The following is a 16905-nucleotide window of genomic DNA, read 5'->3' on the forward strand; positions in this document are numbered from 1 at the left end:
AAGATGTGTCAACTCTTAGTTAAAAATAACTGCCAGTCTCAAGAATAATAATAATGATAATAAAAGCTAACACTTATTAAATGTCTACTATATGCCTGGCAAGTAAATATCTCATCATAAAGGGAAAAGGATTATTCTAGACATTTGTCACATAGCATCTCCTATAGTGGAAAGGAATGTCAATTTAATAGGATTTGAGTAGTGTCTTACCTATTTTTTCACTTCAAATGAGCCATGCCTATAATTTATTCTTCCTATTAGTTGAAGCATTTACTAAACCTTTGAATTCATATCTTTAATTTTTTTATTGGTACATATGTGTAGCAATGATAATTACGTTCATCTTGGAGAGTTGATAGTGTTCATAATAAATCTTAATTATTCTCTCCTGTTTCTTTCCCTCCATCTTTTGGTGTCCTTCCCATTTGCCAAGCAAAAAAACTGTTTATTTTAGTTTTCTGAGATAAGATTCCATTAAATGTAGTTCAGGCCGACCTTGAACTTAGGGTGTTCCTCCTGCCTCACCCTAAAAATAATTTTTTTAAAAGATCTTGCTCAACATCTAGTATCACTCACACAAAAAATTACAGAGGTGCTTGGATTTTTTTATTATTATTTTTTATTTTAGGGAAGGGTCTATAGGGTGCTCAGGGTCTCACTGCTGGATTAGACTCATAGTGATTCTCCTGTTCACAGCCTCCCAAGAGCTGGGATTACAGGCATGCACCATCACCCAGTCTTAATTGCCATCTAAGCATGCTCTGTGGGCAGGACTGACATGGCAGGCCTGGGGATCAACCCCCCCCCCTTTGTGTTTTAATCCCCTGAGCTATTTGGCCTATCCCAAGGTGCTCAGTACCAGGACTAGGAATCTGAAACGAATGATCTGACTCCATTTGTTTGTTTGTTCATTTGTGCCAGTGTCTCCCTATGCAGACTAGGCTGGCCTTTTAACTCATTGTACAGTGTAACCCAGGCTGGCATCAAACTTTCAATCTTCCTGCCTCAGCGTCCTGACAATCTTCATTTTCTTAACCGTAATGTTTATAATATAAATAAAGTAACCACAGGGTAACAAATGTCCACTTCGTTAGGATTTGGTGTAATGATAGCCAACGTATGGTCTTTTTTTAGGAAACTAAAAAAAGTTTTTTCTCATTTTCCATATGGGTTAAAATGAGAAGACATTGAGAGTATTTGGGGAAAATACAAGACACCTTTTAGGTGGATGGTCTTAGTAATACTGTTGTGATGTGCATGGTGTCCCACCACTTGGGAAGCTGAAGCAAGAGGATCACTGAGTTTAAAGCCAGCCTGGGCTACATAGTGAGTTCAAGGCCAACCTGAACTCATAGTGGGACTTTGTCTCAAAAAATGAGTAAAATAAAATAATAATGTCCTATATAAATGTAATGAAGCCACATACATAATGTTAATTTTTTTTTTTTTAATGACCACATAAGGAAGTAAGAAATAGATGACAGCTGAAAGTTAAGCACTTCCTAGTTTTGAGTCAAACCCAGGGTCTCCCATGGTAGGCAAGCACTCTACCACTGAGCTATATCTGCAGCCTGTACTTGTTCTTGATTTGCATTTCTATAAGTTTTATCTCAAGGTAAAATGAGTATAGTTCTGTCCCTGAGCATAGAAAAGTGGCTTTTAGAAGATCCCAGGAGAAAGTAGCAGTACATGCTTGTTATAGTCTCAGATACTCCAGGCTAAGGAAGGAGGGTTACAAGTTCAGGGCCATCCTGAGCAACTTAGCAAAACATGTCTCAAAAAATAAAAAAGGATTTGGGATGTAGTTTAGCAATAGAGATTACCTGGGTTCAGTCTCCAGTACCACATCAAAAAAAAAAAAAAAAAAAAAAACCTTGAGAAAAATTGGGTAGATTTAGACTTACAAAATTATGTAGACATCAGATACTTAAGATAGTTTATAAATGCTGCTATGGACTGAGACTCATCCTAACTATAAGGGTCAGGACGGACAGGTGTTAAGATAGACATGATCCTTATCTTTTTGATAGACATTGAATTATGATAATTGAGTACTTCAAAGAAATGAATAAAATGTTTAAGAGTTTAACTGGGCATTTAACCTACTTCATTCAGAGGCTGGGGCGGGGAGGGAATCAGGAAGCCTCAGAAAATGACATTGAAATTGACTATCTAATTCTCAGCAAATCCTCATGAAATAGGATTTGAAATAGGCACTGTTATCCCTATTTACCAATGAAGAAACCAAGGCACAGGTTAAGTGTGCACCACAGCCATGTAGCTAATAAGCAGCAGAACCAGCATTTAGTCCTAAGTGCCCGAAATACTTGAGTATGTGCTCTTACCTGAGCACTGACAGTGGGGGCAGGGAGGGTTTGGAAAAAGTTAAAGCTTCAGCTTGTGGCCAGGCTAGAGGTTTAGGACTTTGGTGTAAGTATAGTGGTAAGGAGACTTCTGATAGCTCAGGAAGATGGTAAGGGTCTGCATTACTTACTGGGAATCTGTTAGCAGAAGATAGCACACAGGTTAGAGAAAGCTCAAGAAATAATTCAGACCTCAAACAGGCAGATCCCAAACCCAGAAAACTAATTAGACCATGTTTCACGCATTTGGGTTTCACTGGTATGCAGCACAGTGCCTGGTAATGGTGTATTCATCTTGGCATAAATGGTATATAGGCCTCGATAAATATTCTAAACAGTGACTGCCTTCCTGTGCATTGTTGCTGCTTGACTGTTTTAACTGCAACAACATCCCTCTGAAGATATTCTTACCCACATTATCGAAGAAATTAAGGCCTGGAAAGTTTAAGCAAGCACCTAGGTGAAGAAGTAATAGACAAGATTTGCATTTCAGATTCAAAGCAGGCTTTGTCTTTGTCCAATTACTCCAAGAAGAATGCACTTCAGACTCAAGAGGGATTTAAAGCTCTGTATGAATGTGGATACTGTGAAAACAATGAATTCAAGGGTTCTTAAAGAGTAATATGGAGGAATCACTTGAGTTTGTTAAAATGTAGATCATTGAGCTGTTACTCTCATTTCACTTGCTGTGTGGTGATGCCCAGGAATCCAGTGTGCATTTTAACTAACATCTCAAGTGATTCTGATGCAGCTGGTCCTTGGGTCCCACTTTGAAAAACACCATTCTGGCTGCTTAAATTATTAAGTCTTCCAGCTCTGATAAAGTACAGCCTGAATGTGAAGAGAATTTAGGAAGCTTTGGCTTTGTAGAATCATATATCAGAGAAACATTATAAAAAAGGTAGGCAGATGTTCATTGGTTCAAGAAGATAGATTCTGTAAAAACTGATTGGTACTGTAGACTAGTCAGTTTAGCCTTGGATAAGTCAGTGTGTCATTCACAATACCAGGGATATGGTAGTGAAAAGGCAGCTGCATAGTAGTAAAATTTAGCACTTGCTAACTAATAATCTAAAGAAAGTATAGCATGCATTTCTACCCTCCTTCCACTATGGTGACCCTATTCCCTTCCCACTTAGTATTAATGGTAAGTATTTTTAACCTAGGTCAGGCTACTTTGTTGCTTGTGGTAGAGGCATGTTCTTTTTTTTTTTTTTTTTTTTTGTGTGTGTGTGTGTGTGTGCGCGCGCGCGTGCGCGCACGCCCGGCCAGCTCAGCCCACCAGGGGGCAGGGCCGGCTGGCATGTGGTGCTGGGGGATCGAACCGCGGTCCCTGTGCTTTGCTAAGCTTGTTCTAAGTAGGTGCTTTAGACCACTAAGCCATCTCACCAGCCCCAGAGGCATGTTCTTATCCTTCAGAGTGTTACTCATTTTGTAGTAATACAGCAATTAGAATGATTGTTTGATTAGTAGTTTTGTTCTCTATTAATAGATAAGTTTTAGGAACTAGAATGAGTGTCTTTTTTTTGTTTTTTTTCTTTTTTTAATGTATTTGGTACAGGGTCTCACTATGTAGCTTCAGTTCATAGTGATCCTCCTGTCTCAGCCTCCATAGTGCTGGGATTACAGGCGTGTGCCATCAAGCATGGTCTCCGGGCTTACAGGTCTGGGGGTGGGACCAGCATGGCATGTGGTGCCAGGGATCAAACCCCGGTTGCTGCATTTGCCTAAGCAGGCACTTTGAATGCTGAGCTATCTCACTGGCCTGAGTGTTTTTGTTTTCTGTTGTATCCTAAGAGCTTGCCTAGTTCTGGTCTGTTCTAGCCTGGTGACCTCTTAAAATCCAACTAAACTCACTGTTTAGTTCAGCTGACTCTTATTTTCACCCCCTAAGACTTTCTCAATGAAAGGCAGCAATAGCTTTGCATAGTAGCACCGCTGCTTATCGAACTGGGGACAGTTTCAAGCAGTTCACAGAAGGGCTACTTTGATTAGTTCTGACCTAGACCACTGTCAGCCCAACCCGATTCTCAGAGGGCCATTCTAATCACTTAGCCAGAAGAGAAAAAATGTTTTTTAAACGTTGACCACATTGTTACTGTCTTGCTGAAACCCTGCAGTAACTTGACCTTGTTCTTAAGATAAAACCTAAAATCTTATCGAGAGCCTACTTTAGCACAGGATAAAACAGGACAGTAGAGTATAGTATTTCCCAAAGTGTGGTTCTAAATCTCATAGAGACCACATAAAATAATGTAGAATCATGTCATATCAATATTTAATTTTTTTAACCTCTAATTTTGTCAAAATACCGTTTCTTACCCCATCATGTTCCTTTTTGTCACTGTTTCAATTTTTTTTAACCTGCTTTTAAGAGAGAAATAGATAAAACAGTTCAATTTTTAGCCATTTGTCACTCGCAGTAGATGAGTTTTGCTTATCATCTGATGTGCTCGTCAGGCCTTGGTTTGATTTCTAATCGCTAAACCTACTACTTAGTACTTAGTTGCCTCTTTTGCTCTTGAGCTTTCCATTACATGTTTTGCCATGAAGGCTGAACAAATTTACCCAGAGAACTCGTATTGCACCTGGTGATAGTCTATAGTTTATTTATTATTAAATAAAAATTAGCTTTTATTTGTTTTTACTAAATACCAGGCACTGTTCTGAGCACTGCATCTGCATGATTTCCCTGAATCCACCTAACAGCACTTAAGAGTGATATTGGTATTACTTCCATTTTACAAATGAAGATACTGAGAATTAAAGCAATTATGTACCTTTTCGACAGTCTCACAGGTAGTTAAGTAGTGAAACTAGAATCCAAGTCCAGGCTATGAATGTGACATTTTTGCATTTAACCTCTTTAGAGTTCTGTTGAGTTTATCTTCGACGTTCAATAGATGCGAGTTTTTCTTTTTTGCCATCTTTGCCATTGCCCAGTATTTGTTCCTAGTTTTATTTTTTGCTTGCCTTTTATCTTGCAGAAGAAAGATTTCTCTACATCCTGGGACATTGCCTCTCTGCTGTCCACACTCCTTCAGGCAGACTTTCTTGCTGCTTTTTGGGTGTTTTTTTCAGTATCTTCTCTGTGCATATTGCCTTGCTTTAGAAGAACAGTTTTTTTTAAACTTATTTTCAACATCATATTTCTCAACGAGCAATCATTGATTTCTATTCATTTCTCTTCTATACCCTCTCTTCAGTTCTTACAACTGGTATCCTTCCCCTCACCAGTCAGGGACACAGGGGAGAAAGGTGTGATTTGTCTAGAACAACGAAGAGTAAAGGAAGAAAGGCAGTGGGAAGCTCAGGCCAGTTGATCCTAACTTCCTCTGGAAGTCTAAGCAAGTTTATCTGCTGGGGCTGCAGGATCTGGAAGACAGGAAAACCCTGTGGGGCTCTGGAAGGCTGCTGCTCAGGCAGGATTCAGTGGACTGGTAAAGGACTGCTAGAATTGGCACTCTTGGCAGAGCGTCAGGTTTCTTCCTGTCAGAGTACACTTGTCATATTTGTATGTATAGACAAGAGTGTCACATTTCTCCTGAGTCAAGCTTTGGTGGGATGTATGTAGTGGAAGGAGAAGAGATTTAGTGCTTGTTAGAACACTGTTCAGGTGATCACCTACGAGGCAATGCAGGACAGGAACTAGGGTGGTGACAACGGAGAGGTTATAGCAAGTAGAGACTGTGACCCACAGAGGTTTGGTTTTGGTTTAGGAGGTTTTCTGTTCACTCTGACAATTTCTCCGGTGCCTACTATGGTCAAGACTTAGGAGGGCCAGTCGTGGTGGCACATGCCTATAATCCTAGCACTGTTGAGAAGCTGAGGCAGGAGGATTACAAGTTCAAGCCCAGCCTGGACAACTTAGTAATATCCATCTCAAAAACAGGCTGGGAATGTAACTCTAAGTGAAGGCCCTGACTTCAATCCCTAGTACTACCCTAAATAAATAAATAAATAAATAAAATAAAAACTAAAAAGGAACTGTCTGGCATTCAGGTGATATATTAGGGTATCACATTTTGGGTATCATGTTTGACTCCTTTTGGCAAATATAAGAGCACAAAAAATAAAACAAACATAATCCCTGCTGTGAAGAGCTAGTAGCTGAGCTGTGCGTGGTGGTGCACACCTATAATTCCAGCACTCAGGAGGCAGAGGTGGGAGGATTACCAAGAGTTCAAATTCAGTTTGGGCTACATAGTAGGTTCAAAACTAAGCTGAACTACATAGGGAGACCCTGTTTCCAGAACAAAACAAAACAAAAAGTTGCTAGTTAGTAGGAAAACTCATATAGGCATTTGTGGAAGCATGAGGGAAGGTCATGTATCATCAAAGTCTGTGAAACAGAATGGGAACAGAATTAAGAATGACAAGCTAGGAATGCTTTGTGTGGTGACAAGAAGAAACTTCACTTCTGCTGCTTGCCTCTGACTGTGCGCTCCTGGGGAAGTCACTCATATAGGAGCTGGGTCTTCTGGGAACGCAGTACATTTTTTTTTTTTTTTTTTTTTTGCACTGTATCAATGTCTCTGCCCCTAGGTGGAAGAAGCTGGGCAGGTGTTCCTGTTAATGAAAAAGGACTATCGAATCTCCCGAAATGTTCGCCTGGCCTGGTTCCTCAATCACCTGCATCAAACTGTGCAGGCCACACCTCAGGAGCTACTGGTAAGGCCTAGACAGGAAAGATGGGCTGTAAGTGGAGAAGGGGCCAGTGACCTTTCCCACAGGGAGACTGGTTCATGACTTCCTCCAGATGATGGGGTGAAGAGCATGTTGTTGGTTTATGGGAGGTGGAACCAGTAGTTGGTTACTCTGGGTGTAGAACACAGGTCCAAAGAGCACCTCATCTGCATGACTTCTCTTGATCTACACAATAGCACTTAGGTTGGTATTAGGATCATTTCCATTTTGTAAATGAGGGCACTGAGGCTTAAAGAGGTTAAGTGCATTTTATACAACCTCCCAGCCACTAAGTGACCAAATGACTCAGGAAAGAAAGTGGTGGCCCATTCCTGACCCTTTCCTTTTTTTTCTTCCATCTTAATTGTCAGCTTCAGTCTGAGCAGGAGTTGGAAGTCCTCAGCGTCCTCCCTCCTGGGTGGCAGCCAGATGAACCAGTGGTACCGAGGCCATTCCTCCTCGTACCTTCCACACGGGTCACCTTCCTGGCTTGGCAGTATCGATTTGTCATTGAGCTTGACCTTAGTCCATCTACTAGCATTGTGGTAAGCAGTTGGAGGGTGATAGTGGGTAGTGGGATGGGGGGGGAATGAGGAGAAAGCAAGGTCAAGGGGAGAAACAGGTCCCAGCGTCCCACTGTGGGAAGAAGACCGGCTTACAAAGGAATGGCAAACACACAGGATCCCATTCCACTGTGGCATTGAATCTGACCATGTAATCAATCATAAGAGAAGGCTTGGGGACTGGCAAGATAGCTCAGCAGACTAAACGCCTGCTTAGGCAAGCTCAGGGACCTGAGTTCAATCTCCGGTACTGCATGTTGCACTGGCCCTACTCCCAGGCGCACTGAGCTGGCTGCCAAGACTGGGCAAGGTGGTGCACGCCTATAATCCCAGCACTGGGAAGCCTGAAAATAGGAGGATCTCTCCAAGTTGGAGCTGTGCAGTGAACCCTGTACTAAATACATTTATTATTATTTTTTTTATTTTTTGTATTTTAGGGAAGGATCTATAGGGTGTTCAGGGTCCCACTACTAGATTGGATTTGTAGTGATCTGCCTGTCTACAGCCTCCCAAGAGCTGGGATTATAGGCATTGGCTACCACACCCAGTCTCAGCTGTCATCTCAGTGTGCCCCGGAGGTGGGGCCAGCAGGGCAGGCCCAGGGATCTAACCACCAGCCCCTCTGCTCAGCTATTTGGCTGACCCTCCAAATATATTTAAAAAAAAAGTCTCAGGCTGACTCTCGAAAGCTGCTTTTTATGGCCCTTTGCCTAGGGGGTTGCCTTTGGACACATTTGAGAGCTCTTTATCTATATTGTTTTCAGGATGATTCCACAGGGGAGATCTTGTTTGATGAAGTTTTCCATGCGCTGTCCCGCTGCCTAGGTGGGCTACTTCGGCCTTTCCGAGTGCCTGGATCTTGCATCGACTTCCAGCCCGAGATCTACGTGACAATCCAGGCCTACTCCTCCATTATTGGCCTCCAGTCTCATCAGGTAGTGTCTCTACAAGCTTATACCCTTTCTGGAGTGTCCAGCCTACAGTCCAAAGGCTGCTTGCCCTCTTTTCTTTTTTTCTTTTTAATGTTATAATAACATATATAAAAAAGAGAAGCTTTGTTACTTGTCTGCAGCAACTATATTATAATTGTATATGCAGCCGAAGACAATTACTTTTCACTCAGTATGGCGGAGGCAGATGGACATGATGGTGCACACCTCTAATCCCAGCACTCAGGAGCCTGAGGCAGGAGAATCACCTAGACTTCGAGGCCAGACTGGGCTATATAGTGAGACCATATCTAAAAAAAAAAAATTATATGGTTGAGGCCAGCCAAAAGATTGGGCCTATATGGAAATTTTAGACAGTCTACCAACCAGTTCTGCCCCTATCACTTCTCTTTATACCTGAATCCCCAGCTCTGTTAGCTTCTTGAATCTTTCCAAGTTGTTCCCATGAGCCCCTCTCCCCTTGGAGAGACCCCATTCTTCTAGTTCTAAAGAACCTCCCCATGTACTCTAGGTCATTGACACTGACTAAGCAATTTGCCCTTTCACCCATCTTACGAATCTCTGGTTCTGGCTCCTGGACATCTATTTCCTCCTTTCCCTACCTGCCTCCTTTAGTTCTAACAGATGGTTTCCAGTGTGCTGACTCCTGGCACAAACCCAGGAGCAGATCCTTTGGAATGGTTTTGTGATTTTGAAATACTACAAAATACCCCAAATATAGTTTCTTTATAGGACAGAGCAAGGTCTTTCCCCTGAGGGTCCTGTGACCTGTTGGGTAGAATGCTGACCATGTAGATAATTGCAGGGTTTATCTGCCATCCAGGCGGCCTCTCACAAGACACTCCTTTTGGAGAATGGCCAAGTCTGTAACTAGAATATCTGTTTTGGACTTAGATAAGGCTTGGCCCAGTTTCCCCTCATTTTTTCATAACTTCCTTCTACCCCTTGGTAGGGGCTTTCCCTGAAACCATCCTGATGGCTATACTGTCACCTTAGCCATCACATTTTCTTGAGAGGTAGTTATCAGGAGTAGCAGCTGAAGGTTGGAAACACATAATAAATACAGTTGGTGCATGCCAGGTTCCAGGGCAGGGACTGCCAGCCTTCTGCCTGAGTCTAATGTGCTCTTCTACTATAGCCATTAGCCTGGTGGTTGTAGGCCACATCCCCAGACAGAGGCCAGGCTTTGCAGGCCCCTAGAAGCAAGGCACGGGGAGCATGAATGTTATATTATCACTTAAAACTTAGTTCCACTTGACAGACAGACTGAAGCCTGCTTGATGCCAGAGCCAGGTTGGGTCCCAGAGACACAGATGAGTCAGACCTTGTCCTGTCCTGATGGGAGGAGCTGAAAGTTTAGAGCAGGAGGCTGATATTAAAGGAGGTAATTTTAGTTGAATGCGATAAGAACACTGTTGAGTTTGACTTGGGTGCTGTGGGAACACCAAGAGGAAACATCCAACCAAACCTGGGCCAGCAATAGGATAGTCTTAGATGAAGCAGTAATTGAACTGAGTCATAGAGAAAGAATTGAGGCTAACCATCCAGCGAAGAATAGATGTCCTTTTCAAGCAGAGACACCAGCAAAGGCCTATGTCTCAGTTGCCGGTGTTTTAGGATGGGGTATATGGTTCAGTTTTAACGGTAAAATGTGAGTGTAGGAAGACTGTAGTAAAGACGAGACTGGAGACCGAAATGGAGGGCAGCTACAAAGGCTAAACGTCATGCTAGAAGTTTGTCCTTTTTCTTTATAGGAGTTCAGTGTGGTGGTTAATAGCCCTGAATCTTTGCCTGGCAGTGTGCCCGTAGGCAGGTGTGCCACATACTGGCTGTGCTCCCTTACATGAGTTATTTAAACCTCACTCTACACCTGGATCTTTTTTCTAATTGGGTATTAACAGTACCTGTATTAATTATTAATTATTTTTAATACCTGTCAAACAGAAGAGTGCCTGGCACTTAGAAAACGTGCAGAATGCTATTAAAGCCATGTGCCATAGATAACAGGGTAGCACTGAAAGCTTTGAGTAGACAGTGGCAAGATCAGGCTTGTATGCAAGGAAGACCACATTTGTTTGTGGCTGGTGCAGAACGTGGGCTAGGAGACAGTGTGGATGTGGCAAGAGCAGGCAGATTGCTGCAGTGTGGAGTGAGGATGCGGCCTGAGCTAGGACCACAACTGCGAGGAAGGAATGGATTTCTTAGCTTAGCCTGCGTGGTGATTTGTCATCACTGAGTCAGCCCCACATTTTCCTGTAATTCCTTCAGGATGTTTCTTGCCAAATCCCCCATGAAGAGCGTACTGCAAACATGTATTAGTAAAATTTAAGAAAATAAAAAAGATGTGTCAAACTGTTCTAAAAAGAAAAAAAAAACCTTTCATTTATAATACATGTACTGTAAAAGCTACATTGAAATATAAAGAAATAGCCTAAGGTGGTGCTGCACAATTGTAATCTCAGCTTTTGAAAGGGTGATGCAAGTTTAAGCACCATCTGAGCATTTTAGTGACATAATAAGACCCTGTCTTAAAATAAATAAAAAGAGCCAGGGATATGGGTCATTGTGAAGGCCCTGGGTTCTGTACTCAGTATTGAAAAATAAAGGAAAAACAAATACATCCACAATTTAATACTTCCAGAAAACCAGTGTTAACATTTCATGGAATTTCCTTGTAATCTGATAAATGTGTGTTGCTCTCCCTCATTGTTCTCCATTCAAAGAGAGCAGAACCATCAGATATATGGCTTTATATCCTTTTTAATAACATACGCATTAGTACATGTCACAAAATACTCTTTGAAAACATGGTTTGTAACGACAACTTAATATTTTATCCTATTTCATTTTGATATATTTAGCCAACCTCTGAGATGGTTGGATTGTACCGCAATTTTCTCTTCCAAACAAAACGGAGATGAACATTTTTCTCTTCCATCTATGGCTCCAGCTCTGCCACTTCTTGGCTTCCATTTGTCTTCTCTCATGCTTGTAGAGTGGACAGTATCCTGACAGAGAATAAAGAAGTTGTTTCATAGGAGAGCAGGAGTCAGGGAGAAAAGCAGTCATGTGGGACAGCTTATAGGAAAAGAAGGGTGAAATTCAGGGCCACTGCAAAGACTGCTAGGCCTGTCTACAGGAGTCAGGAGCCTGTGTGGAGAGAATGGAGCTGCAGTAGAGGGACAAAAGGTTCAAGATAAGGTGTAGTGGCCTTAATGAAAAAGAGAAGGAGAAAATCCTTTCTTCAGAGCCTAGAGGGTGATTTTCAGAGAGATAGAGTAGTACACCCTGCCCTCCAGTACAGTCAGCTGGGGGTTTGTTTGTTCAGTTGTTTGTTTGTTTGTTTGTTTGTTTGTTTGTTTTGAGACAAGACCTCACAGTGTAGCTTAGGCTGGCCTTGAACTTTCTTTGTAGCCCAGGTTGGCCTCACACTTTGTAATGATCCTCTGACTAAGCCTCTTGAATACTGGGATTACAGGAACTGACCAACTGGTGGTTCTTAATGACCTGACTTTTTGCTGCATCACAGTGGCCACTGTGTGTGAAGAGGGAGTGCAGGTTGCCTGCTAAGGGTAAGGAGAAGCAGGGAGCATTCATGGGGGAATAAGAGGAGCCTGTTGAGCTTTTTTTTTTTTAACATTTATTTATTTATTTATTTATTTATTTATTGTGTGTGTGTGTGTGTGGCGCCAGCTCAGCCCACCAGGGGGCGGGGCTGGCTGGCATGTGGTGCTGGGGGATCGAACCGCGGTCCCTGTGCTTTGCCACGCTTGTTCCAAGTAGGTGCTTTAGACCACTGAGCCATCTCACCAGCCCGCCTGTTGAGCTTTAAAAAAAAAAAAAAAAAAGGAAAGATCTACAGTAGCTTCTGTGTGCAGTGTAGTTAGAGATCAAAAAGAATTTTTAAAAAGTGTTAGTTATAATAAAAAGCTTTGCTGGGCTGAGTTAGGACAGTTTACAGGGCACCTCCCCTAAGAACTGGAAAGTCTTACAGCACCCCCATGTGGGAGGTTGAGGAAGCCCAAGGTAGAGGCCAGAGGCCAAGGAAAGCTGTGGTTCCAGGTTAGTGACTGATGGTCAGAGCTCGGAGCTGGACCACAGTGTACGTGGCTTAGGTTGTTGGAGTAGATCAGAGGGCACATGGACTCTGAAGTCTTATCTGCCCATCCAGTTGGATGGAAAGTTTGGGTCACCTGGGAGAGCTATGGAAGTAAATGGAGAAAGCAGAGACGCAGTGTCCAGTGCTACCCAGACCCTCCTATCTCAGCCTTTGCCTTCCTTCTCTCAGGTGCTGGTACAAGGCTGCCTTTTGGAACCTTCTCAGCGTGAGGCATTTCTGCAGCAGGTATATGAGCAGCTCTGCCTCTTTGAGGATAAAGTGGCCACTATGCTGCAGCAGCAGTACGATCCCCAGAGCCAGGTATGTGGGAGAGAAAGTGGACAGAAGCCACTTGGAAAGAGGACAGCTGGAGAGCAACAAAAGCTTAGGAACCAGGGGCAGAGCAAGCCAAGGACAGGTGTGCTGGTGACCACTTATGGTCAGGCCCCTGCTGGAGGATGGTGACTCAGAAGTGTTGCCCAAAGATTCCTGCTGAGAGAACATGGAGGCCATTTGCTTATGTTGTTTTACTCGTGGGTCTTCTTCCCCCATGGGTCTAAGAAAGTGGTCATAGGTGGCTTTGATCTCTAGTTAGTAGTTACTCAAGGATAAAGCTGTTTAAGCTCACTGGACTACTCTATCCCATGATTTTGGCCAGACAGATGGCAAGTCTGTGTGCCTGATAACTGTATACAACTTAATTGATTATAAATTATTTAATAATGGTTGGGGAGGGCCGGGGAGATGGCTCTGTGGAATAAGCGCTTCCCTGGCAAGTGCAAGTGCCTGAGTTCAATCCCCGGTTCCGCAAAAAAAAAAAAAAAAATGGTTGGGGACCACTGTATGCTTTGCCTCAGAGACCTTGTGGTCAGTGATGGGAAATATGGGAAAGGAAACTTCTTGGCAAAAGATAGGGGCTCAATATAGGCTCTACATAGCCTGATGCTTTGCCTGGTGCTGGCTTCTTCCCCATTCAAGGTCTATTGGAGCACAGCAGAACCCAGCTGCAGACGAGGGTTGGGGTCCTCACAGGACTTAAATGTGCCTGGCCTGGGCAGTACTGTGCTATATGTTCTGGTTTGGGGGTTGGGGATATAGCTCAGAGGTAGAACATGTGCCTAGCATGTGTGAGAAAAAAATAATAAATTCTGGCTTTGCTTTGGGTGGTACAACAATACCACCTCTCCTGTTCTATCTGTTTTGTAACTGAGACCAGGCAGAAGACCAGTTGCCAGACTCAGGAGAGCCCCTGGGCCGGAAGGTGGGAGTCTCCATGGTGACAGCTGATCTTGGGTTGGTCAGTATGATTCGTCAGGGCATCTTGGCGCTGCAATTACTGCCCTCAAACTCTAGTGCAGGTCAGTAGAAAAATTATTTTGGGGAGTGGGGAAATGGATCTAGAAAGACTAGGGATGATACTGACAAAAATAGAGGTTCCCTGGAACAGTGGGCCCTACGGGAGGGGATCGCTCCTTCTTTGCAGAATGCACGTGTGGGCTAGTATATATCTCAAGTACCCTCAGCTCTGATAACCATTAGGATCCCTAGAGGTGGATATCACCTGGGGAGACCAATCTCACATCAAGAGGAGGAAGCAGGCTAGGCCTGGTGGTACATGCCTGCAGTCCCAGCTACTTGGGAGGCTGAAGCAAGAGGATCACAAATTCAAGGCCAGCCTTGGCAACTTAGTGAAACCTTGTCTCAAAGTGTTTAAAAACAAAAGGCTGGGGATACAGCTTGATGATAAAGTGCTTGCTTGATAGGTGGGAGCCTCTGGACTTAGTCCCCAGTACCACAAAAAGAAATAAACAGGAAGATGAGGGCAAAGGAAAGGTGCTTGAAGTATATAAAACACCTTGGTGGGTGGACACAGATGTGTCCATGGCCTCATCAGTTTGTTGCCTCCCTGTAACCTTGGTCTGGTCAGTGTCTTCATTCTTGAGTCTTTTGTTCCCTGCTTCAGGTGTCATTGTGATCACAGATGGGGTGACCAGTGTTCCTGATGTTGCTGTCTGTGAGACACTACTGAACCAGCTTCGCAGTGGTACTGTGGCTTGTTCCTTTGTGCAGGTGAGGACTTTATAGGAAAGAGAAAGAGGCCAGGGAGAGGACTCAGTGGAATAAGCACTTTTCTGCCAAGTGCAAGGGTGTGAGTTCAATCCCTGGTTCCACCAGGAAAAAAAAAAAAAAGAGAGAAGGAAGTAAAGTATCTCACAAAGCCAGGTATGGCCAATCACTTTCTTGTGGACAAGATCTCTCAAGTGAAGCTGGTGACATCAATACCGGGAGGAAAGGTGTCATGCTCGGAGCAGGCAGTGGGGGGGGAGAGAACGCTTATTGTTGTCGCCTTTCCTTAGGATTGGAGACATATTATAGGAAGAAGAAAGAGGAATTTGAAATCTGAGTCAGATCTTGGTCTGCCCCATGTACACTATTAATTTAGTTACTGTTTTGGTTGAAAGGGTCAGAAAACGCAGCTCAAGCTAGCTTAACCAAAGAGGAGGGAGAGCATATTCAGGGACTGCAGCTAAACTGGCCTATGCATTCTAGGGCAGGAGGCAAGAGCTATAGAAGTAAGCCTGGCAGAGTAGCCATACTGGAGTGGGAAAAGCTCATTCTGCTGGGTTAAGGAGTTTGAGCAGAGCTCTGTGGGTGGTGCAGAAGAGGAGTCTTAAGTTTATGTTACAGAGATCACTCATGCTGCTGAGGGGAGGCAGGGAAACTTTTTTGCAGTTGCCAAGGTGAAAGGATCAGGGGAGTTAGGGGGAGGAAGATTAAGAAAATTGCCTGATGTAGAGGTGCATGCCTTAAATAATAGCATTTGGGAGGCTGAGGCATGAAGATCGTGGGAGTTCAAGGCAGGCCTGGGCTATGATGAGGTCAAGGCCAGCCTGAACTTTGTAATGATACACCATCTCCAAAATACTGGGAAGAGAGAGAGAGAGAGAGAGAGAGAGAGAGAGAGAGAGAGAGAGAGAAGAAAATGAAGGGTAGCATCAGCATGGCTTGTGATCAGCAAGATGGGAGTGTGTGAGCATGTAGGGGGAAAGAGAAGAGAGGGATGAGTCCAGGCTTCTGAGTTCAGTGGCAAGTGGATGGCAGGCAGAGCACACAGAACAAAGCAGTTGGAGTAGAGGGGGGACAAGATGATGAATTTGGGTTTGTGCATGTTGTGTTACCTGTGGTTTGGCGCATTAGTGCAGCTAAGATCATTAGGCCTTTGGAGTTAGTCATGCCTGTGGTGAATCCTAACTCTTCTTATTAGCACTTTTAAGCTCCAGGTTGGATTCACTGTACATGAAGATTATGAGTACCTGCCTTACTAAGGGCAGATGATGCCTTTAAAGTACAGGGCATAGTGTAAAATTGTGTTATACATGTCTACTGTTTGTAGCAGCTTCATTTGGATATGCTAGCCAGGAGACAACAGTAGTAGAGAGACAGATTTAAGATTGGTGAAGCTACAAATGGTAACTGAGAAGGGGTCCCTGAAGAGCCTTGGGGAAACCAATGCTTAATGGTCTTCAGTAGGAAAAGGGCCCTACAAGGAAAGAAGATAGCATACAAGAACTCAGAGGTTGTAGTGTCAGAAAAGTCAAGGGTTTGGAAAAAGGGGTAATGCACATTGCAAGATGTAGCAGAAACATCAAATAGTATAAGGACTGCTAAGTGCTTTTTGGGTTTGGTGATTAGGAGGTCACGGGGACCTTTTTCAGAGCCATTTCAGGGAAGGGGTGATGAGAAGAATGATTGATGTGGATTGAAGAGTGGGTAGAAGAGAAGGAAGTGAGATAAGTGTTGATGCAAGAAAGTTGGCTGTTCAGATTAAGTGGGGAGTGACAGAATGGTAGCTAAAGGGAGGAACAGGGTAGAAGGAGGGGTGTTGTTTCTGTTTGCTTTGGCTTTATTGTTTAAGCTAGAGGCTTAAGCAAGAGTCTAAGGGGCCATAGTGAAGAAGGGTTTGAAAGTAAGAAAACAAAGGAAAATCTGATGCAGTACAGCCTCTAACTTGGCAGGAGGCATCAGCTCTAGAAACAGTTGGAAGGATTCTTTGAGAATAGGTGGGTGTTGAGTCTTTCTTTGAGCCTAGAGGATAGAAGGTGAAGGTGTAGATAAATTCTGCCAAGAATTTATTAATTTTCTGTGATTCCTCTATGAAGTACACATGGCAGATGCCATCAGGAGAGGGAGCCGGCACTGGAAAGAAGGAACAGCCAAAGGAGACTGTCATATTTTGATGTGGT

General features: G+C 43.4%; 1 protein-coding gene across 6 annotated transcripts in view; it reads left to right on the plus strand.

Annotated features, from left to right (window-relative positions):
* Positions 1-16905, plus strand: part of Szt2 (SZT2, KICSTOR complex subunit) — a 52046-nt gene that overhangs the window by 567 nt on the left and 34574 nt on the right. For all 6 annotated transcript variants that reach the window (XM_023707876.1, XM_023707877.1, XM_023707878.1 and 3 more), the window contains exons 2-7: positions 6909-7034; positions 7421-7594; positions 8377-8547; positions 12851-12982; positions 13878-14019; positions 14625-14731. In XM_023707876.1, coding sequence (XP_023563644.1) covers positions 6909-7034; positions 7421-7594; positions 8377-8547; positions 12851-12982; positions 13878-14019; positions 14625-14731 — 852 coding nt within the window. The remainder of the gene's footprint in view (positions 1-6908; positions 7035-7420; positions 7595-8376; positions 8548-12850; positions 12983-13877; positions 14020-14624; positions 14732-16905) is intronic.

The sequence above is a fragment of the Octodon degus genome, unplaced genomic scaffold (assembly GCF_000260255.1).
Source record: "Octodon degus isolate 3935 unplaced genomic scaffold, OctDeg1.0 scaffold00315, whole genome shotgun sequence".
In the NCBI taxonomy this organism is placed as follows: domain Eukaryota; kingdom Metazoa; phylum Chordata; class Mammalia; order Rodentia; family Octodontidae; genus Octodon; species Octodon degus.